General features: G+C 41.2%; 2 protein-coding genes across 2 annotated transcripts; both read left to right on the forward strand.

The window, feature by feature from the left end:
- The first annotated feature begins 1,523 nt into the window (after positions 1 to 1,523).
- LOC121573076 lies at positions 1,524 to 3,476 on the forward strand. The gene is made up of 6 exons (XM_041885109.2): positions 1,524 to 1,590; positions 1,712 to 2,008; positions 2,369 to 2,674; positions 2,786 to 2,905; positions 3,029 to 3,075; positions 3,209 to 3,476. Exons 1-6 carry the CDS (start codon positions 1,539 to 1,541, stop codon positions 3,302 to 3,304), a joined length of 918 nt encoding a protein of 305 aa, XP_041741043.1. The 5' UTR covers positions 1,524 to 1,538; the 3' UTR covers positions 3,305 to 3,476.
- Positions 3,477 to 5,538: 2,062 nt separating this feature from the next.
- On the forward strand, positions 5,539 to 20,751 carry LOC121572444 (metaxin-1). The gene is made up of 8 exons (XM_041884518.2): positions 5,539 to 5,645; positions 15,117 to 15,186; positions 15,660 to 15,739; positions 16,640 to 16,732; positions 17,359 to 17,541; positions 18,618 to 18,694; positions 18,814 to 18,971; positions 19,090 to 20,751. Exons 1-8 carry the CDS (start codon positions 5,550 to 5,552, stop codon positions 19,323 to 19,325), a joined length of 993 nt encoding a protein of 330 aa, XP_041740452.1. The 5' UTR covers positions 5,539 to 5,549; the 3' UTR covers positions 19,326 to 20,751.
- The last annotated feature ends 3,387 nt before the right edge of the window (positions 20,752 to 24,138 follow it).

Below are 24,138 nucleotides of genomic sequence, written 5' to 3' on the forward strand. Positions count from 1 at the left end.
TTCCCTCATCAGCATGTGTGGGACCCTTGTCATCTGCTCGGAAAACGGATGACTTTGTGGTATCTGAATTAAGGACATTCAGTGGTGTTAAGTTGCGTCAATTCAAATCTGGTATTAGGAACAAAAGAGGTCAATACAGGTCTTCTAAAATAGACTAGTATTTTAATTAATGCAAACCACTTCAATGGTAAATATGATGTTCGTATATACAGGTCCACTGAAATACCACGCAGGGCACTCAGAGAACTGATCCATTGTTCTAAGTTCTTCTTCAAATACTCTGACAGAGATAGTTCCCGCTCCCTGCTGGCCAATCAGAGTAGAGACTGAGCGTGGTTTAGACTTACTCAGCCAATCGTTGGCGCACAGGCTGGTCCCAGTCCCTCGGCGCTTTACCGTTGCACACTGTTGCCAGGCATAAGTTGTTATCATCACACCCTGTCTCGAGTCAGCACCCATAGACACTGTTCCCCTGTACTCCTTGTACCTACGGACGGTTCACAGATCACAAAGAGGCAGTGTTCGTGTATGTGAGACACAAGTTCTTATCAATCCCTACTCCCTAAAACAGCTCCTCACATTAATCACAGCTTGTTAGGTTAAACAATTTATATCAGTACAGTACAAACCTTTTATGTTTAATCATTAATGCATTCTTTCTAAGCTAGGCATCACATCCAGTTACAAGAAAATAGAACCCCACAGTGGTTAGCCTACCTACAATTGTATTTTTCCAGAAACACAAGCGAGAAAGCATTTGAAGCAACTATGCAAAGTAAACTAGCTAGTTAGGCTTGCCTACAAGTACACAATTGTTACTTACCTGCAACAATTATACTTTTTCTCCCTGATAACAGTACACAAAGACACATTGTGACACACCTCTCTTTCTCCCCATCCCCCTCAATTCTACCCAATCCCCCAAACTCGCTCTCTCTCTCGCGCACACTCTCTCTCCTATTGCTGAGACAGATATAAAGATCAGGAAACAATATGTGATGTAGTTGGTGATGTACAGTTTGGTGTACTGAAAGGTCAGGGTATCGTAAACTTGAGGACAGGGAGGTGAATTGTTATACAAACACTGCCAAGTGGATTAACCTTCTTTGTACTTCTTGGCACATTCGCTACTCATGCTGTTCTGCCACCCTATTTCACAACAACATTGATGTAAGAAGTGTAATGCCGCTGCAATGCTGTGAGGCTTTGAAAGTGAACCTGGATTGTTAAGTGTTTTCACTTGTGTGAATGAAATTCCAATGATTTCAAAAAAATAAAAAGTGTGTGTGTTTTTAAGATACTCCAGGCTGCAGAACAACAACATTGTTCATGCATCACTTTGAAGCACATTCTAAGCCATGTGATGACTTGAGTCAGTGCTGCTCTCGTTATCTGCAATGATGGAGGAGTGGTGTGAGTTGGTGACCTATTTCGGTGCATAGATATTCTGCACTGTTTGGCAATCTCAGCAGTTTGACACTTGATGTGTGCACTACAACTCCACCATCATTACTGAGTGACAACACCTCAGCCTAAAGATGTCTTCAAGTTGGATGCAGGTGACATTTCTCCTTGTACACTTGATTGTTGGTAAGATTTTTGAAACTGACAACATCTAATGTTGTTGTATATGACTGTACATTAAATATCAAGTTACAGATGATTTAGTCTCTATAGTCAGACGTTTTACTATGTGTATGCTCTCCCACAGCAGGAGCAGTGGTGTACCAGTACCCAGGGTCACTAACAGTGGCAGAGGGTACCAATGTGACATTTCACTGTGACATCAGTGAAATGGGAGGGGAATGCTCTTATATCGTATGGGTGCAAGTGGGACCTATGAGAAAGCTCACACTCTGGCCTCAAAAAACCTACAGTGTCCACACCAACACAGCCTGCCTCCTGAACATCATCAACGCCAACAGGACAAGTGTGGGCACCTTCTACTGTGCCCTGCTTAACGGTGCCATGCTGAACATGGGCAATGGGAGTGTGCTGGAAGTCTCTGGTAAGATCAGACGCTTCTCCATGGTTTATATTAGCGTTAATCTTTTCTAGTCCTGGGAGGTATACAGTAATAAAAAACAGAAAGGAAAACGGCGCACACTGCTGCTCATGCTCCCAGGTGATATTTATTTATAACAACGTTTCGACCCTTAGGTTTTCATCAGGCGACCTAAGGGTCGCAACGTTGTAATAAATAAATATCACCTGGGAGCATGAGCAGCCGTGTGCTGCGTTTTCCTTTCTGTTTTTCACGAATTTGTCTACAACTCCTGCGGAAAGTACCTGGATGTGCCTATGTTCTTCAGCTTAGGTATACATTGGTAGTCATGCCATGTCATGTCCTCTGTCCTCTCTCTTCCAGACCCTGTCACCTCTGACACTACTCTGGAGGTCCTGGTGCCCGTGGATTGGCAGGAGGCCCCCTCATCCCCAGTCCCACTCATGTGCCTGGTGTCTGGGCTGGATCCCAGTCAGGCCAGGGTGTACTGGGAGGTGGGGGGGAAGGTTCAGTCCTCAGAGAGTTTACCTGAGGTTCTGTCAGAGAAGCCAGCCAGTGTCAGAGTCCAGCTCTCTGTACCTGGCCATACCTGGGCTGAAGGTGAAGAGATCACCTGTGTTATGGAGAGCACCACTGGGGTGAAGATGAACAAGACAGTCAGCAGGATGGGTAAGAGAGATCACCCCAGGGCTCTGGGTTAAATTAGTTTAGAAGGTCTGTCTGCACAAGTTTAGAACAATGTAAAACTCTTATGTGCCAAAACAAATTGTGTCTTCTTAGGAATGGAGAGGTCCAGACAGGGAATGTTTCTGGCCATCTCTTTGGGCGGCATGTGTATCCTTCTTTCTATTGTGGTGATTATCATCACCTTGTATGTCTGCAGACTGAGACACAACCCTCGTAAGTACTGTTTGTATTTGATTAGTTATTCATGATTGATTACTTTACTACATCTATAGCAGCAGTATATTATATAGGCTATCAATAGTATCTTTAACATATTGTATCATAATATTTCCAAAGGAAAGAAAATATGTGAACCCTGTGAGCACAACCAGGATGGTGCACAGGTAAAATAACTTTTTATAAATGTTTGTGTATTATACTATTATAAGTATTATTTTTGTGTGATTATACTATTACTACTTTTTCTACTATGACTATTTGTAATGATGATGATGATGGTGTTTTCTTGTCATTCAGGGTCTGACTGAGGTGCAGTATGCCAGTTTGAAGTTTGGAGCTGGTCGTGGGAGACCCTTACCTAGAGCCACAGCTAAAAACAGACAATATAAGTAGGCTAAAGCTGCCCTTGTAACACCTTACATGTGAATTCACTTTTCTACAAAAACATACAAGAAGTGCTTATTCATTCAGGGTCATCGGTTTGTCAAAATGCTTCTGTGCTTGCTTGCTTATGTTATCTGACCTACTTATTTGAGTCAATGATTTAAGGATTTTAGCTTTTAGAATAAGGAACTTAAGTTGTCAGATTGTGTTGTCATTTTACAAGCTTTGTGATGAAAAACAATTCAATCTTGTTGAAATAATAGCCAAATGTAAATTACATTAAAGATAAATACAAGTTTCATTTATGGAGTGATCTAGTTTCTCTGGTCGTATGCTGATGAGATTTTTGTGATAATAGTCAGCTATAAAAATGAGTCACAGATGTAATCTGTTTTGTCTTCAGCATAAATAGTACATCCTGTTTGTTTCACATAATGCTCAGCACGTAGAACAGCACAGGTCCATTTGATGGTAAGCATTTTTGTCCAAATGCTCTGCCTCCTAATATTTCAAAATGTCTCACAAGTTAGGTGCGTTCTCTAACTTAAATGATTAAGCATCTTTCATCTCTGTGATGTTGCAACACAAACCCACAGATTTACATCATTTTAGCAGATGCTCTTATCCCAACACAGATGGTGTTTGACCTTAAGGTATTTGAAAGTGGAAATAATTTATGTATTATCTATACCGTATTTATATTCTGTATTATTAGTTTATGGTTCCCATTCACACTGGCTGTAAATCAATACCTTTATTGTAGGCTGTGCCAGTTTCCTTCACTTGACACTTCATCATGTTGCAGTCACTGTCCACAAGAGGGTAGTAAAGAGGTGTAACTTAGTTTCTGTTTAAATTTTCCTTGAGTAAGCAGAGACCATTCAACCCTCCAGGTGCCCTAGCAGCCCATAAACCAGACACCTGGAGATATTGATTACCATTGTAAAACAGTGGAGTTTTAGAGTTTTAGAAACTGACTGTTATATAGCCTGCTCTAAAATACTTCATCTAAGTCCCCCTTTTCTCTTCAAAAGGTCAACCAGCTGCTTTCACATTAAACTTTCTTAAAGTAAATCATGTCAGATTGAGGGGTATGCAGTTGTGCTGTCTACAAAAAAAGTGTTGACACTGAGCATATAATGAGACTGTTTGATAATCAGTGTATAGGATCATGGGAGGAACATTTTGGGGAAATGGGGAGGGGGGTTGACATTTCTCAATGTGTGCAGGGACTAGATGTGGAACCATTTTAAGGAAGGAAGGAAGGAGTGGTGGTCTTTTGGCTCCTGTCCCCTTGTCCAGATAGGAATGAGTGAACTCCTTTTCTCCTGCTTGGCTTGATGATGTCATGGCTTGTGCATGTCTGTCTGGCACGGGCTCTGCCAGCTGCTGAGCTGAGTTTGTTGCAAAACAGACACAGCATTATTTCCATGTTTAAGTGCTCCGTCGGGTGGGTTAAAACCTTGCCTTTAGGTAGATCATTCTACCCTGTCTTCTCCTTCTATCAATGCTTACATTGCAGGTAGACCTGTTGTCGTTAATCTTTAGTGAGTGAAAGAAAGTAAAACAAAAGCATTTGATATAGATTATATAGTAGTTTCATTCATATTTTATATTCTGCCTATGGATGGACAGGTTGAGTTAAAAGTTATTGTTACAGTACCATTCTTAAGAGCAAATAGAGGTATGAATTATCCCTTTTTTTCTGTCATTTTCCACAGATGTGAAAAGTACAAAAGCCTCTTTAACTGTGAAAGTGAAATATACCAGCATTAATCTTCATCAAACACATATTAAAAAGCCATGTATTGGTTTAGAAGAAAAAATACACCATCCTTATTCAGAACATCTGCTAAATCTATTCTGACAAAGACACTGGAAACATTTTCCAGGTCAAAGTCCTGCTCCAAATGTTTGGAAAACATTGACCACAGTTTGTTGGACCAATTTGACCACTGTTTTTAGAATATTTACAACATTCTGATAAATATTGCACCACAAAAACATAGGGGAAGCACATACATTGAATTCTATTTCTAATGGCAAATGTTGTTCAAAGTTCCATTGTAATAGACCGAATGTTGTTAATCATACATTATTTAGATATCAAAGGACTCTATCAATGGACCGAGGTGGCTAGCTTCAAAAACCTCTAGACAGAACGTTCTTCAAGTCAGAACAAGAAACGTAGACGTTGTCTGTGGCAACGAGAGGTATCACTTCCGAGTGAAAAGGTCGTTCAATTTAATTAAAGATGGCTGCCCCCACGCAGATGGCTACCTCTGAGCTGTACTGCTGGGAAGGCGATTGGGGTTTACCGTCTGTCGACACCGAGTGTTTAATTGTATTGGTAAGATATCAATTATGATTTAATTCCAGCAATAACAACATTTCAAGATAGCACAGCTTGGCTGCCTTCATATTCAGTTGCAAGCTAATGTCAATGCTGATGGCGTTGGCTTGGACATCACATCCCTCACTGACATGGCTATCTATTAGTTGTCTAACGTTAGCTATTTGCAGTAAACATTTCACCGTAACTACCGGTAGTGTATTTACATGATAGTTAACGTTACATGGGCTGGTACCATGTAATTACAGTGCAAGGTGAACTTTTTTTTTTTTAATTGTCTGAAAGGTTATCAATTGTCTCTATCGACCCGTAACTGTAGTGGCGTCCAATGTAAGAAAATGGTATTAGCTAACTTAGCTAACTAACGGAAGTTAACTAGCAACAACAGCAGCATGCACTGGCAATTTGCAAATAAATCTCACAAGAATGTAGATAATTTAATGTACCTAGCTAACTAAATCAATGCACACTGCAAACAAGCAGGTCTAGGTAAACAGCTGTAACTACAGTAAACCTTCACTCTACCTGCCTGTGTGCCTCTCAGTGAAGGCTCCTCAGGGGAGGAAGGGGAGGACCATCCTACTCAGTGAATTTCAGAAAAATACAAATAGTGAAACATTAAAAAAGTTAACCTTTTTTATATAAAACTATACTAAATATATTAATATGTCACCAAATAACTGATTAAAACAGTGTTTTGCAATGAAGTTCTACAGTAGCTTTAACAGCACCCTCTAGGATAGCACCATGGTGTATCTGGAGGACAGCTATTTTCCATCCTCCTCTGGGTACATTGACTTCAATACAAAACCTAGGAGGCTCATGGTTCTCACCCCCTTTCATAGACTTACACAGTAATTATGATGACTTCTGGAGGACGTTCTCCAACCTATCAGACCTCTTGCAGCATGAACTGACATGTTGTCCATCCAATCAAAGGATCAGAGAATTCATCTAGTACTGAAAGCATGAGCTACAGCTAGCTAGCACTGCAGTGTATAAAGTTTGGTGAGTAGTTGACTCAGAGAGAGAAAGACAATAGTTGAACCGTTTTGAACAAATTAATTTCTTCAAAAATGAAGGAGAAGCAGCAGAGTGAGCGAGAAAGAGGGAGCTAGCTATATTTCATTTTAGTTAGTTTACCTTTCACTTACTTAGCTAGCTAGCTAATGCAGCTAATTAGCCTACTCAACAACCTGACTCAAACAGAGAGGAATGCTATTTTTATGTTAGCTAGCTAAGGCTATCCAACACTCCAACACTTCCAAGTCAAGGTAAGCTTTCAGTTTTATTAATTTAGTGCCACCGGGGCCCGCTGGTGTAACTGCTTGCTGTTCCCTGTACTGTGTGATTGTACACATTGATTGGATTGTGGGTTTACTAACACATTAATTCTAGTAGCAATGTTGACTATGACGTTAACTAATATGTTGACAATGATGTAGGCTGTGTAGGGGTTAGCGTTAGCGATTATTGTATGACGGTTTGGCTTGGAGTGTTTTTTTTGCCTGGTCACAGACAGCTATGGTGTTGTGCACTTGAGTCCACAAGTGAAGGGAAAAGGAGAGAGGAGGAGACCACGTAGATGCGAGAAGGAATTATTCAACGACCAAAGTGATGATGCTGTATGGGGCTGCTATGAAAGTGAACTGTGTTTGCGGGTGATCAGGGGTGTATTCATTCTGCCGATTTCTGTTGCAAAATGTTTCTTAAACGGAAGCAAACAGAACGAAATGGGGATGAACCTACCTGAATTTATCCAATAGAAACTGTTTGGACTAATGATTACACCCCAGATCAGCTAGATACAGGCAAGAATGTGCCAGGCAGTATTGAATGTGTCACTGTCTCTCACCTTGAGTACTCCAATTTGTCTCTCGGCTTGTGCACCTACGTCGCTTGTAACGCCAAGGTAGTGGGTTCGATCCCCGGGACCACCCATACACAAAAAATGTATGCACGCATGACTGTAAGTCGCTTTGGATAAAAGCGTCTGCTAAATGGCATATTATTATTATTATTATTATACACTTTCACTTGTAGTCTAGGTTGTAGCGGCGGCAGGTAGCTTAGTGGTTAAGAGCGTTGTGCCAGTAACCGAAAGGTCGCTGGTTCTAATCCCAGAGCCGACTAGGGGAAAAAATCTGTCGATGTGCCCTTGAGCAAGGCACTTAACCCTAATTGCTCCAGTAAGTCGCTCTGGATAAGAGCGTCTGCTAAATGACTAAAATGTCAAATGTAGCAACGATGGGTATAGGGCACATTTTTGTATCATGTAGTAGCCTAAACCTATCGATGTTACATTGAGCTGGGTGAATGGAGTAGGAATGAGTCATCCAATACGCTGTAATAGAAATGGCCATGCTCATAAAAATACAAAAAGTCCTCCCTAATCCTAAACTGCACCGACCACCACTGGTGTGAGTGTGTGTGTTTTTGTTTTACTATCCTTGTGGGGACCAGAAGTCCTCACAAGGAAAATTCGGACAAGTGGGGACATTTCGCCGGTCACCACAAGGAAAAAGGCTATTTTAGTCTTAGGGGCTAGGTTTAGGGTTAGTGTTACAATTAGGGTTTGGGGTTAGGATTAGGTTAGGGTTAGGGAAAATAGGATTTTGAATGGGAATCAATTGTTTGGTCCCCACAAGGATAGTAGAACAAATGTGTGTGTGTGTGTGTTGCCATACAATATTCTGCAACACAGCTATAATAATAGGCCTAGATTCAGAAACAATGGCATTAAAGCAGCTAGCTGCATGTTGTGACACCCAAAGAATCCTAATAATTATTAGCATCTGGACTGGAGAGTTTATGACCTGTCATCTTGTAGGCTATCCCTAACTACTGGTGCCAAATGTTTGAACGTATGTTTACCTGTCAATCATGAATTATGAACATTACAATCATAATCCATAAATTCAACATAGGAATGCAGCATAGCCTAACACATGATTAACCACACAGACCATGCAGGTGTTCGGCTACCCTCCCAATGTTATAGCCCTAAAGTTGACAAATGAAGAGGAAGTAATGAAGGAATCTGTGCAGTGTGCAATCTATACACAGCTTTTATGGGATCTGGCTTTATTAGCTAACTCCAAGCCTCTCGCTGCACTGCATCAGAGGCAACTGTAAATGGCTTTAGCTCCCCCCTCAGTTTCTTTCAGGAAATTCCTGGTATAATAATAATAATAATATGCCATTTAGCAGACGCTTTTATCCAAAGCGACTTACAGTCATGCGTGCATAATTTTTTTTTTGTGTATGGGTGGTCCCGGGGATCGAACCCACTACCTTGGCGTTACAAGCGCCGTGCTCTACCAGCTGAGCTACAGAGGACCACAGGTATGTCCATCATGGTACAGTTCTCATGGTACCCATGTATACAAACCCCAAAGATTGTGTTGTACGTATCTGACTGGAAGCAGTGTTTTTGATTTAGCTGAACATACCTCTAATGTTCCATTTGGTTGTCTCTGAATACATGGCCACCCAAAACGTCTAATGTATTACTGTAAACCACAATATTTCCATTGTGCATGTTCAGTTAAATGACTGATTTGTTCACAAGCCACATATGACAGCTTATATTACCTTGCAGCCTTGAGTAAACCAGACATGAGCATCATAAGCTACCTTTTCCTCCCTGGAAAAATTTCAGACATGAAACCATTTTTAAACATGTATATCTTGGACCCACACCTTACTGGAGGGAACAAGATGTAAAATGTGGGTCTGGAAAGTGACTTTCCTCCCCTGCTACTTTTTTGGTGGTTGGAAAATGCACATCTTGCTTGCTTTTAATTTGTGTCTCAGTATGGTCTCTAAAACCACAAATTGACTACTGAACTGGAGGCATGTTAGTGACACATCATACTCTTGGACAAAATCTTGTCTGGAAATGAGCAATTTCATTCAGAGTTTTCCAGGATGCCCCCCTGGGTTTTCACTGCAATCGGGTAGATTTATGTGTGTGATGATGTGTCACATTCACAGACCTCATTCTTTCCATTCAGTGAACTGGCACCATGTCACTGCATTTAGGCTAGACGTCTGTACATTCCACCTATTAGGTCATTGTAAAAGTGAATTAGAGAACCCTCCAGAATTTTCTTTAAAAAATATATATTTTTGACTTATTTAAAAATAAAAGCATTAGCATATCTACTTGATGGTTACTGCTGGATTGGCCTATGTTTAAAGCATACGTTATTGCCAATGGCTAGTCTAATTATCATAGTAAGCCTAGTTAATTAGAACATGTAAGATATTGATGTTTAGTCAGTAACAGACTGAAGCTGAGACTTAGACTTTTCACTTTAAAATGAATGTCAAACAAAAACCAATGATTGCAAAGTTAAACAAACCATACAACTCTATGCACAAGGACTACTTTTAACAATTTACATAGGCAATTTTACAAAAACACATTTACTTGAAGGACAGTGCCGATGCAAAGTTTGGCATACATTTTAAAGTAAATAATCAGCATCATTCTTTTACTGTGGAATTGCCCGTAGCCTAACCCTAGTCTAGTGATACCCTAGTGATGCTAAGATACAATTCCACTGGTAGTCTGTTATTTATTTAAAAAATCAGTAGTAGCCTACCATTTGGCATTCATACATATCCAGAAGAGGAGTGTCTCTCTTTACATTCCTCAGATGAGAAGTGTGTTGCCCTGTTTTATTAAGCAATGCTGGAAAAAATGATCTTGGCAGTGCAATATAGGCTAGTACTCAAATACGAGCACCTGTTTGTAGTTTCTCATGCAGAGGAGAGGACGGTGTGGATTTTGAAGCCTGGTTTATAGTTTAATTTGTTGTTTTTCATATAGCCGTTTTGCCTAGGCCTAATGTATAGTGTATATACAGTACCTGTCAAAAGTTTGGACACGTACTCATTCCAGGGTTTTTCTTTATTTTTACTATTTTCTACATTGTAGAATAATAGTGAAGACATCAAAACTATGAAATAACACATATGGAATCATGAAGTAACCAAAAAAGTGTTAAATCCAAATATATTTTATATTTGAGATTCTTCAAAGTAGCCACCCTTTTTGCCTTTGACAGCTTTGCACACTCTTGGCATTCTCTCAACCAGCTTCATGAGGTAGTCACCTGGAATGCATTTCAATTAACAGGTGTGCCTTGTTAATTTGTGGAATTTCTTTCCTTCTTAATGCGTTTGAGCCAATCAGTTGTGTTGTGAGAAGGTAGGGTTGGTATACAGAAGATGGCCCTATTTGGTAAAAGACCAAGTGCATATTATGGCAAGAACAGCTCAAATAAGCAAAGAGAAACGACAGTCCATCATTACTTTAAGACATGAAGGTCAGTCGGTACGGAACATTTCAAGAACTTTGAACGTTTCTTCATGTGCAGTTGCAAAAAACATCAAACGCTATGATGAAATTGGCTCTCATGAGGACCGCCACAGGAAAGGAAGACCCAGAGTTACCTCTGCTGCAGAGGATACGTTCATTAGAGTTACCAGCCTCAGAAATTGCAGCCCAAATAAATGTTTCACAGAGTTCAAGTAATAGACACATCTCAACATCAACTGTTCAGAGGAGACTGTGAATCAGGCCTTCATGGTCGAATTGCTGCAAAGAAGCCACTACTAAAGGACACCAATAATAATAATAATAATAATACGATTCTTGCTTGGGCCAAGAAACACAAGCAATGGACATTAGACTGGTGGAAATCTGTCCTTTGGTCTGATGAGTCCAAATTTGAGATTTTTGGTTCCAACCGCCGTGTCTTTGTGAGATGCTGAGTAGGTGAACGGATGATCTCCGCATGTCTGGTTCCCACCGTGAAGCATGGAGGAGGAGATGCGATGGTGTGGGGGTGCTTTGCTGGTGACACTGTCTGTGATTTATTTAGAATTCAAGGCACACTTAACCAGCATGGCTACAACAGCATTCTGCAGTGATACGCCATCCCATCTGGTTTGCGCTTAGTGGGACTATCATTTGTTTTTCAACAGGACAATGACCCCACACACTTCCAGGCTGTGTAAGGGCTATTTGACCAAGAAGGAGAGTGATGGAGTGCTGCATCAGATGACCTGGCCTCCACAATCACCCGACCTCAACCCAATTGAGATGGTTTGGGTTGAGTTGGACCGCAGAGTGAAGGAAAAGCAGCCAACAATTGCTCAGCATATATGGGAACTATTTCAAGACTGTTGGAAAAGCATTCCATGTGAAGCTGGTTGAGAGAATGCCAAGAGTGTGCAAAGCTGTCATCAAGGCAAAGGGTGGCTACTTTGAAGAATCTAAAATATATTTTGATTTGTTTAACACTTTTTGGGTTACTACATGATTCCATATGTGTTATTTCATAGTTTTGATGACTTCACTATTATTCTACAATGTAGTAAATGGTAAAAATAAAGAAAAACCCTTGAATGAGTAGGTGTGTCCAAACTTTTGACTGGTACTGTATGTGTGTGATTCTGTACTCACATATCCAAAGTTATGTGCCCCTCTCTGTGCTTCCCACAGTTGTGTCAAGTTGGCTGGATGTCCTTTGGGTTGTGGGCTATTCTTGATACACATTGGAAACTGTTGAGCGTGAAAACCCATCAGCGTTGCAGTTCTTGACACACTCAAACTGCACCTACTACCATACCCCGTTCAAAGGCACTTAAATATTTTGTCTTGCCCATTCTCCCCCTGAATGGCACACATACACAATCCATGTCTTAAGGCTTAAAAATCGTTATTTAACTCATCTACACTGATTGAATTGGATTTAACAGGTGACATCAATAACGGATCATAGCTTTCACCTGGTCAGTCTGTCATGGAAAGAGCAGGTGTTCTGTGTGTGTGTGTGTGTGTTATGTTATGTTATGCAGGATGCACAGTAATTAATTCTAGCTAGGCCTACACCTATACTACATATCTGTATAGGCCTACTGTTATATTATGTATGTGTCTTTTAGACCTGTAGGGTAGGTATGAATATATGAATGATTTATTTTCAGTCTAGCTCGTCTTCGGTTTACAACCAAAGATACAAAATTGAGGAGGAAATAACTAATAAAGTCATAGCCATGATGTCAGCCTTTGATTTGTTTAATGACGTTTTTGCCAACTGGTTGGCTGACTTTGGCCAACAGCGAAGAAATCCTCAGCTTTTCTCCATTCCTTCCTCCTAACTTTCACAGGCTATTCCATTATTGAAGATCTAGTTCTGCCTTCTTTAATGAATTTTTCTTTCAATCTGAAGTGAGATTTGTCATTCACAGTGGAGCACCATGCCCAATGTTGATACTATTGCTGTACATTGTACACCCTAAATAAGCTACGGTTGTGTACTGTACTTTACTTAATCCAAATGTCTGCTTGTGATTTGTGATATGATCAGTTTGTCATTGTTGTGGGCAGACCCTAAATTACATGATTATCTTTCTTCTCTGAGGTAAAAGGTATTGAATGACTATCAATTATTTTAGCTGTGTTATCGGTTTTGATGATTGTAGGATACGTTAAAGCAATAAGGCCATTCTTAATTACATTTACATTTTAGTCATTTAGCAGACGCTCTTATCCAGAGCGACTTACAGTTAATGCCCTGGGGCCAGCTGAAAGTGGGGTTTGTGAGTACTTGCAGACAATGTGGAAGGAATTACCTCTTCTTTTCCATGACATAACATCCCGTTACGCCTGTCTGCAAGCACAGTCAAGTTGATCTGTTCAACTTTGCCAAACCACATTTATTGGAATGTCATTTTATGAATGTCTATCAATCAGCCAGACACAATCATACATGTTGCTGTCCACATTTGCCTTGTCAATCTACAGTGCAATGTGTCTTTAGGCTACTTTGTATCAAGTCTGCTGCAATACTACAATTGCTTTGAGGTCCAGTGAAAGGCATATTAATGCAGTCTATTACTGTTTGCTTATTTCATTAAGCGATATGATTTCCCTTGTGAGTGCAGGACACAGTAAGCGGAAATGCAGGACCATACGTTCAATGAATAGTGACCAGGGCCCAGATTCACAAAACCTTAAGAAGACATTTCTTCTTAACTGCCATTTTTTTCCTTAACTAATAGCAAAGTTGCTATTCCTCAAAAAGGTTATTGGAAATGTTATTGCCCTATTTATTTTGTTTCTCCTTAAGCAAAAAGTTAAGAAGGAATTTGATTCTTGAAAATAAAGTTATTGGATTTGTTTTTAATTCCAAGATAGATAAACCCTTGTCCTAAACTCTGGGCAGTGAGAGAATAAGCTCATGAAAGCAATAGAACATGTTTAATTCACTCACAAACTTCATCTGAAAGTTTCAGTATTGATTATTTTAAACCCAACAACATGTTTTAGAACAGTATTCTCAGTACGAAGTATGCTAACATGATTGCCATTGCTAGCTAGATAGCTAGCTAAATTGGTTGCCTAGCAACAAACATCTTAAGAAGATTCATAAGATATTTGAGAAGTTCGTAAGAAAATAATTAAATCTTAAAATATTGTTGAGGAATTGCACTTACGAACTATCTTATGAACTTATTTATTTTCTTACAAATCTTGTTACGTTTTTGTTTTGTGAATCTGGGCCCTGGTCTTAGTTTGCAAATGTAGGCTAGTTTAGACACCTATTCTATTTCTATTAGGCCTATTGAAGTTTCTCCTTTTTACTCTGGTCTTTTACTGCTTTCCTTCTACTTTGCCCATCTCCTTATAGGCTACTTATCTCTTCAGGAACAGTTTGTTCCATCACAACTGGCACTGCTACCCATGACTCCCCTTCCCTTGCCCTCATGGTACTCACACTGCATGCTCCAGGACTCTTTCTCTGCCTGCCAGCTGACAGGGCAGGCTCCACATCCTTTCTTCCATAACCTCCATCCGAACAGTCTGACGCAAGAAATGCCCCTCTCCCATTGATAAAATAAGTATTGTGTTGTCTACATGGTTACATTTACAGGTGTTTATGTCCGTCCACACTGATTAGGGCCAGGTTTTTACAAATAATTAATTTGCTATTTTGCACCTGCGCAAAGTTTTTTCCCCCCATCCTTTTCAGAAGGCTCAATGTCTCATTCCTAGTGTCAACCTTTAATTTCATCATTTTTGTTGTTCCGGGTGTTTTATGCCCTCAGGGAAAAAACAGGTGGAGACTTTGCTGTGGTGCTAAAGGTTATGGAGTATAGCCTGGTGTATGTGGTGTCTAGAGTTAGGCAGCCTATCCCACAGTCATGTTGTTTATATGCTTGCTGTTTGTTTTTACACCCTGTGTATTATGTCCTTAGAGTCTGCCTTAATTGAGGTGTTCATGCCTCCCTCCCGCTCCCTTTATGTCAGTGGAGTTATTTTGGGCCCAGCTCAGATGCTTCCTGGGGGATTTGGCCTGTTTCTTATCGAAGGCTGTGGAAACTAAGGTATGTCTGGCTCAAAATTGTTTAGCTCAGCGTTAACCTGTTAATTATCTCTGTTTACTTCAGGCTTATGCAAAGTTTGCAGGCGCACCCCTCAAACTTCACAAGATCGGCAACCCCTGGAGAAGTCCCACTGGTAAGATGTCTTGTCTTTCCTTTTTAGGTCCTTTTTGTATATATTTTTTGTCTCAACTTGAAACATGGCTGCATTCATTTACTTCAGAACTAGGCATATTCTCCTATAATCAAAGGGAACACAGGGAGACATTGATTGGAAGGAACATTTGCTCTCTATAAAATGGGCAGAAAATAGCTGTAGTTATATAACATCCCTTTCTTTTCACTTTGTTCTTGTTGTTATTCCTCTCTTTTACTATATTATTTCTCCATCTGCTTTTCTTGATTCTTACTGTCCAGACTTAATGTCTTTCCTCTCTTCACCAATGGCTCTCACCTCTGCCTTCTCTCTCTATCCTTCATCTCTACATTTTCTCTCTATCCCACTCTCATGTTCTCTCTCCATTGGTCTGTAATGGTCAAATTAACAGTGGCTGTTAATGAGTGGTGTTGTGAGATGCCTGTCTTTATGATGCGTTTTCCCTTTGCTAGGCTCCCTGCCTGCCCTGAAGACCAGCGAGAATGGGAACCTCTCTCGGCCCAGTGACATCATCATCCACCTCAGGAAACAGGTGACAGAGAGACCGCCTGCTCATGTACAGCACAGTCCTTTGCTTTGTCTGAAAGAGCTGCTCCATGCTCTGTTCCACACTTGCTTAAAGTGAATTATGGCCCCTGAACTCAACTACTGGTGGATTCTCTTGTCACAACAGTTTATATGACCCAATTTCCCATTGAGAAAAGCAATGTTTCCTATGATATTTCCTCCCATCCCCCAAGCTCAATTAAATGCACACTTCAGCTTATGCCCAGATGGAACCCATTAGCCAAGATACTAACTGCCCCCTGACTGTGGTAGGTGGGTTGTGAGCTACTGCAGTAGGGATGTTAGAAACCACAATGCAAAGCAGATTGATAAGTGCTGTGGTGGTGGCAATGTGAGCGACCAGGGGGGAAAGCCTGGTGAGATCATCCCAAAGGATTAGACAGTAAAGGGGTAAGGATGGTGGGGTTTCCAGACAACCCTCCCAAAGTCAGTCCAAAACTGCTTATTTTACTCTCCGAAGGGAGGGAGGGAGGGAGGGAGAGAGAACCTCTCAGATTTCCAGTCATGTTGAGTTCTTCTTGACCCTAGCATGCACCATTTCAGACTGACTGCCCTGCAGTCATGAGGTTAGATGGCAAGCACTTGACCCAGAACACCTAGACTGCCAGGAGTCCCATAAAGGCCTCCACTTAGAGGTAGCTTTTCCGTTTTTTGAATGGGTTTCTGGAGAACATGGAAAGTGCTAATGGTGTAATCGGGCCAAGGCTGCTTATGGTATTGTTCCAGAAGGGCTTTAAAAACTACTTAGAATACCTGACGACAGCGAGACTGGTTTAAAATATTGTGGTCCGTGAATCCTGTCTGTGATGTTCGTGAAAGGTGATGAAATGCCTGAAGTGTGTTGTGATATGATCCTATCTTTCAGAAATACAATGCCGACTTCGACCTGTCTGCCAAAGAGGGAGCAGACACTCTGGCCTTCATCTCACTCCTGGAGGAAAAACTGATGCCAGCTCTGGTGAGGATCACTCAGTTACTCAGAGAGAACAAGACAGACAGGGAGGGGGCTGAAGGGAGGGAGAGAGAGTGTGTGTGTGTGTGGAGAGAATGAGTGAGAAGGTTGTAGAAGACATTTATGCAAGAATGAGATGACGTGGAATATGTCACTAGTTGTGCACTAGTGACTGGGTGGTGCCACATCACACTGATTATCGCAAAATGTTATTCTAATTTGCTTAATTTATTTTATTTTGTCACATAACCGCTTACTGCGTTTTTGTCCTACTTAATCTCGCTTCTCTCTGTCTCACTAGAAAGATTGTAGGTAATTATACCTGGTGCCATTGTGTCCTATAAAGAAATACCTCAAACATTGTTTCCTGTGCCAGCAGGACAGTGTCAACATGGAACAACATGTGGCTTCCTGCAGCACTTTGAAGTGGGATAAACAGCCACTGTGCTCTCAAGCATTGTACATCAATGCCTAAATGTGTTGCTCAACTGCTGTATTTTGTGTCTGTTTGAAATCATCTGAATATCCTAAGGATTCTAATTCATAGTAAATAAAATGTCATTACCTCCAGCTTGTAGAAGCCCTTTTGCATCTCTTTCACACTTTGGTGCTTCTCTCTCTTTCTGGTCTAGGTCTATACTCGGTGGATTGACCCTAAGAACTATGTGGAGGTGACTCGGCGCTGGCACGCGGAGCATGCCCCATTCCCCCTGAACTTCTTCCTGCCAGGCAGCATGCAGCGCCAGCAGCTGGAGAGGCTGAGGCTGGTCAGGGGAGACGAAGAGTTGACATCAGGGGAGGAGGTGGAGAAGGAGGTGAGTGGAGGGGGAGATGGAGGAGGTAGGGTAGGTACACCCAAAGGCAACTATTGTTTTAATAGTCTTTCTAATCTTTCCAAATAACATTTTATTATAGGGCCCTTTGCAACCAGTCTAGTGGGGGAGGGGATACTGTATTGGTACCATATAATTTATATTGTTTATAGCTAAACTTCGTAACGCTTTGATGATTTTTTAAAATTGGTATGAAGGAAAACCTTATTGGATTTAATTAACTGGAAATGCCTACATATATTGTTGAGAAAGCATTTTTGTTTACGTTGACTGAGGACCAGAGACCACCGTTTTTTTTGTGTGTTTTTTTATCACTCCGCAAAAATACCAAAATATGTGGTTGGCGCTCATGCAGTCATGCACTGAGGAAGGAATCCATGCTGAAACGCCTGTGCACAGTAAAAACCAATAAACAATTTTCTAAATGAAAAATGTTGCTCTAGACTATTTCCTGAGTGTCAACCGCATGTTTTGGTTTGGAGTTCTTGTCCAGTTCGGTCTTGTACAACACGCATTTTAAATATACCACCGCCGTTAGCAAGTTATACTACTACTTTTCATTAAAAACACCTAGAAATGGCCATAAAATTCCAGGTGTGTGAATTGGGATAGGTTATATATACACAAAAAAAGAATGATGTGTGAATAGGGCCATTGGGGGTTTTACGCTGTGAGGAAACCATGTGTTGAGAGAGGTGTGAACATTGGACATGCCCCCATAGCTGAGCTGACACATGCTTCAGTCATCGTTGCTCCCTGTGATGATGTAATGGTTTATAGTGTTGCCATGGGAACTCGACTTGTTTCCCAAAGCGCTGGTCCAGGGCAGAGCCATATCTAAATCCACGGCTCTGGTCTAGGGTACCTTTTTTCAGTCTTCAGTCTGTAATGGTTAAAGACCTGAATATGGATGGGGAAAGCTGACTCTAGACCAGTGTTTTGGTATAACCTCTTGCAGAAATTCATTAAGGAATATATCATAACTCGAAATGGTGGAAATTATGTGAGAATTTGGCCTGAGGTCAGTTTACAGTCTGTCATCACCTTTCTCTCTCCAGCTGTACCGCGATGCTATGGAGTGTATGGACCTTCTCTCTCAGAGGCTGGGCTCAAACAAGTTCTTCTTTGGAGACTCGTAAGTCCACACAGAGAGGTTCGACCTCAAGACATTCAACTGGGAATTCAGCACCTCAACTTAATTCACTTGCATGGCATCCATATGTATCTCTAACTACATGATGCTGTTCCCTCCAGACCTTCATCTCTGGACGCCTTTGTCTTTGGCTACTTGGTGCCCATCCTGAAGATGAAACTGCCCAATGGAAGACTCCAGCAGCACCTCAAGTCACTGGACAACCTGAGCCACTTCTGCTCCAACATCCTGGGGCTCTACTTCCCCAGCGAGGGACGAGGTGTGGGAACACATAACATACTGTACATGCAGTATTATAATATCTAAAATCTATTAAATAACTTGCTAATGTTGATAACTTTTCAATTTCATGTCTCACACTTTTTTCTTTTGTGTAGAGGGTTTCAGTCGCAAGGTGTCCTCCCAGCCTGAAGGGGGTGACGCTGACAACGAGCCTGGTAAGAGGCGCAAGCAACTGCTGTCGGTCCTGGTGGCCCTGGGCGCCATGTTGAGCTACGCCCTCCTCACCGGCATTGTGGCGATTCAACACGTCCAGCAGGAGGCGCTAGACCACCGTTCCCCAGGCCTCAGGTCACTCTCCTCCCACGAGGAAGAGGAGGAGGATGAGGGCTGAGGATGGGGAGGAGGAGACGGCCGCAATTCAAAACTGATCTCCTGCCTCTATTCCTAATTCTTCGTTGACACTCCCTCAGAAGTCTGGAATGACTGGATAGGTGTTAACCAATATGGCAGAAACTCCAGTTAGCCTTATAGGCTAGGTGGAACGTTTACTCTACTGCTGATGCCTCAACAATCCCTTCAGAACCTGGAGGAGGAGTCAACACGAAAAAGGGGAAAGGGGTTGGTGTTTGATTGGGCCAAAGCCATAGAGTACGATGAAGAGGAGGAGGAGCACTGTGGAAATATACGTTAAGATGCTTCAACGCTGCACCAAGAGTGCGCTGATGTCTTACTTGGAGAAGAATGTTTGGACGTTTTCTCTGCTTCTCTGATCCAAATCATGCCATTGCTTTTCTCAATTTCCTGGTGCTTTATCTTATCCAAATGATTATACTTTAGAATGTAAGTTATATTATTGAGGGAACAAATCCCAGGTAGCATTTGTGAAAATTGAATTGTTACTGGATTGTTAGTAGCATTAGCACATTCTTTCTGAACACTTGCCAAAATAACCACCATCTACACCACAGTAGACAGTGTGTGAGGTCTCTAGATGTTTAATAATAATAATAATTTCAACAGAGCACTTGAAATTAAGGGATTACTTTTTCATATTATTGCTTGTCAGGCTGAGAACTGTTTTATAATTTTTCACCTACATGAATTTGAGGGCCAGGCATGCAATTTGGGGCATTTAAATGTTTCAGGAACTCTTCAAAATCTTGTGGAAATGATCCTCCCCAGGGAAGTTCAATAAATCACTTTAATGTTCCAATACATCTGCTTGCTGTGTAAAAGCTTCACCTGCTTTAGGATGATACTTGATCTCTTCAGCCATACAGGGTTACATTATTGTCTAATTCAGAGTTGCAAGAAGCTCATTGACTTTGTATTTTTCAATTTCTTAAAGGTAGCCTGTTGGAGAGTAAAATAATTTATGGTATGTAAATTTGTAATGCAATTTTTAGTGGAGTTAACCTTATTCAATCTTGTTTTGAGGGCAGAACTAATGTTACACACAGGTTGCCATACACCTTAACCCTAAACTTAACCAATCACATTTCTTGCCTAAACTTAATCCAACCCCTGAACCTGCCTAACCTTAACCAATTGGGATTACTTGCCTAAATCTAACCAAACACATTTGTTTCTGCCCTCGAGGCAAAGCTGCCCTCAGAACCAGATACAATAAATATATGCCAAAATGAGGATGTGGGGTGTAAAGATAAGGATGGTCCCATATTGAGGGGGCAACACCTGTAGCATGAATATGTAGCATACATTTTTTATAGTGTGAAAGGAGTTGAAAAACCTAACTGTAAATATATTCATGTAGGCTTCATTTTCATGGTTGAATAAATGGATCACATACTTTAAAATTGTGAGGAGGAGATGTTATTTTGTGTAGTAACTATTGTAAAACTTTTGATAGGCCTATCTGGGACAGGGGTACTTGTGCTTGGAAAGATGAAAGAGCATGCTGCAACACATGGATACATATTTTAGCCTGGTCTCATAGACTAGACGTAACATAGTAAATCCAGGACAGCCAAATTACACTGAACCAAAACATAAACACAACATACAACAATTTCTAAAATGTTACTGAGATACAGTTCATATAAGGAAATCAGTCCGTTGAAATCAATTCAGTAGGCCCTAATCAATGGATTTCACATGAGTGGTCACAGATAACTTTTTTTTTTTTTAAAGGTAGTGGCGTGGATCAGAAAACCAGTCAGTATCTGGTGTGACCACCATTTGCCTCATGCAGCGCAACACATCTCCTTCGCATAGAGTTCATCAGGCTGTTGATTGTGGCCTTTGGAATGTTGTCTCACTCCTCTTCAATGGCTGTGCGAAGTTGCTGGATATTGGCGGGAACTGGAACACGCAGTCGTACACGTCAATCCAGACCATCCCAAACATGCTCAATGGGTGACATGTCTGGTGAGTATGCAGGCCATGGAAGAACTGGGACATTTTCAGCTTCCAGGAATGGTGTACAGATCATTGCGACATTTATTGCCATCGATTAAAATGCAAGTGTGTTTGTTGTCCGTAGTTTATGCCTGCCCATAACATAACCCCACCACCACCACGGGGCACTCTGTTCACAATGTTGACATCAGCAAACCGCTCGCCCACACGATGCCATACTGTCTGCTATCTGCCCGCTACAGTTTGTTACCGGGATTCATCCATGAAGAGCACACTTCTCCAGCATGCAAGTGGCCATCGAAGGTGAGAATTTGCCAACTGAAGTCAGTTATGATGCCGAACTGCAGTCAGGTCACCCTGGTGAGGACGACAAGCGCGCAGATGATCTTCCCTGAGATGGTTTTTGACAGTTTGTGCAGAAATTATTTGTTGTGCAAACCCACAGTTTCATCAGCTGTCCGCGTGGCTCGTCTCAAGATGATCCCGCAGGTGAAGAAGCCGGATACGGAGGTCCTGGACTGGCCTGGTTACACGTGGTCTGCGGTTGTGAGGCCGGTTGGATGTACTGCCAAATTCTCTAAAATTACGTTGGACATTCCTGCAGTCAGCATGCCAATTGCACGCTCCCTCAACTTTAGCAACTTTTCAACTACTTACAACTTTTTTAGCTACTTTGTAACTACTTAGCATGTTAGCTAAGCCTTCCCCTAACCTAAACCCTATTAGATAACCCTAACCCTTTAACCTTAATCCTAACCCCTAGCCTAGTTAACGTTAGCCAGCTACCTAGCATTGGCCACCTACCTAATGTTAGCCACAACAAATTGGAATTCGTAACATACCATACGTTTTTCTAATTCTTAACTAAATGTACATTTTGCAAATTCATAGAATATTGTACGTTTTCTAAATCGTAACATATCATACAAATTGTAGTTCATAACATATCATACAAAATGGATGATGGACATCCACAAATTAATACATACCATAGGAAATGTAACATATCATACTAAATGAGTATCTCATCTTTACATACAGAATAATACGAAATGCTCTGAGATCAGGTTGCATATTTGGATTTTACTGTAGTTTAGTCAGATAAAAGATTAGGAGAAGAGTATTAAGAAATATACATGCTAAATGACCGATAAGGATGGATAAACATTTCCATATTTTTTCTTGAAGGAGATACAGTGACTGGAACTGGGCACCTGGTCTTGTAGTTCCTGTCATTCACCCTCCTTGTTGTCCCAATAACTCGTTTCACTCGAACCTGGTCCCCGCAGACCAACATCTGCGCATGACGCCATCGGTAAGGAATCCCGCATTGGCTCCTGTTGACGCAGGGTTTTTGTTTTGTTTAGCGTGTGCGTGCGTGCGTGGCAAGCGCGTCTCTTTCCGAATTGGAATATTTGAGATCCACCAGTTTCTTCCCCCTTGTGCGCTTTGGAGCAATCACCGAGCTGCACCACGATTAAAATAAACTCCCTCTGCTTTCAATGAAATCTCTAGGGGCTGAGTTTAATGACCTTGAAAAATGATCTGGGAAAGAATTCCTGTTTTAAGAGTAGGGGAAAAAAACGCTTGTACATGATCACCCTCATTTTCCATGAATCAGAAAAAAACGCAACACTGCATGTGCGCAATCTGCAGCAATGAACAGAGGTCAGAAATTCGTCTGGATTTAGTTTGGTAAAGAGTGCTAAAACGGTGAGTCAAAACATATTCAACTCGACCAGGATAAGACGCAATACATTCACTCATAATTTCCTCTCAGGAAAACCAATATGAAAAACCGGACACTGGAATCCAAAACCATACATACTACAGGCTTGTTGGAAAGGTGGCAATCCAGAAATGTGGCAACAATGAGTGGGTCTATATTTTGCATAGGCCTATCCAGTTGTCATCATGGTCCAATAAAGAAAATGTATGAGAAAAATATTTTCTCCATCACATGCTGTTAAACCCAAGTTGCCCCGGCAACTCATAAGTAATCAAAGAAAAACATTTCACAAGCTGAGGGATAGGAAAATAAGGGGGAGGGCTGGATACTTGAGGAGAGAAGTTTTATGCATGTAGAAGTTTTACTCATATAGCCTTTTCATCCGAAAGCGAAATGGTCATCTTACAAAGATTCAAAATATTTGTTGAATGTAGTCATTTCTGTAGCCTTCTTCTGTTAACACTGATATTAAAAATAGATATGTGTGCTTTGTACACATCCAGTAATACACTTGGAAATGGCATGCTCTCCAGTGCATTTAAACTGAAAAAAATATAAACGCAAAATGCAACAATTTCAAAGATTTTACTGAGTTACAGTTCATATAAGGAAATAAGTCAATTTAAATAAATTCATTAGGCCCTGATCTATGGATTTCACATGACTGGGAATACAGATATGCATCTGTTGGTCACAGATACCTTTACAAAAAGGTAGGAGTGTGGATCAGAAAACCAGTCAGTATCTGGTGTGACCACCATTTGCCTCATGCAGCGCGACACATCTCCTTCACATTGATCAGGCTGTTGATTGCGGCCTGTGGAATGTTGTCCCACTTGCTGGATATTGGCGGGAACTTGAACACGCTGTTGTACACGTCGATTCAGAGCATCCCAAACATGGTGAGTATGCAGACCATGGAAAAACGGGGACATTTTCAGCTTCCAGGAATTGAGTACAGATCCTTGCGACATGGGGCCGTGCATTATCATGCTAAAGCGTGAAGTGATGGCAGAGGATGAATGGTACGACAATGGGCCTCAGGTATCTATGTGCATTCAAATTGCCATCGATAAAATGCAATTGTGTTCATTGT

This window comes from Coregonus clupeaformis, unplaced genomic scaffold, assembly GCF_020615455.1.
Source record: "Coregonus clupeaformis isolate EN_2021a unplaced genomic scaffold, ASM2061545v1 scaf0757, whole genome shotgun sequence".
Taxonomy (NCBI): Eukaryota; Metazoa; Chordata; class Actinopteri; order Salmoniformes; family Salmonidae; genus Coregonus; species Coregonus clupeaformis.

Excerpts from the sequence above, each read along its gene's own strand:
- LOC121573076 (XM_041885109.2), top strand. The coding sequence starts at position 1,539 with ATGTCTTCAAGTTGGATGCAGGTGACATTTCTCCTTGTACACTTGATT. Across the intron at positions 1,591-1,711 it reads CCTTGTACACTTGATTGTTG|CAGGAGCAGTGGTGTACCAG; the intron begins GTAAGATTTTTG and ends GCTCTCCCACAG. Across the intron at positions 2,009-2,368 it reads GAGTGTGCTGGAAGTCTCTG|ACCCTGTCACCTCTGACACT; the intron begins GTAAGATCAGAC and ends TCTCTCTTCCAG.
- LOC121572444 (XM_041884518.2), top strand. The coding sequence starts at position 5,550 with ATGGCTGCCCCCACGCAGATGGCTACCTCTGAGCTGTACTGCTGGGAA. Across the intron at positions 15,187-15,659 it reads CCCCTGGAGAAGTCCCACTG|GCTCCCTGCCTGCCCTGAAG; the intron begins GTAAGATGTCTT and ends TCCCTTTGCTAG. Across the intron at positions 16,733-17,358 it reads AAAAACTGATGCCAGCTCTG|GTCTATACTCGGTGGATTGA; the intron begins GTGAGGATCACT and ends TTTCTGGTCTAG.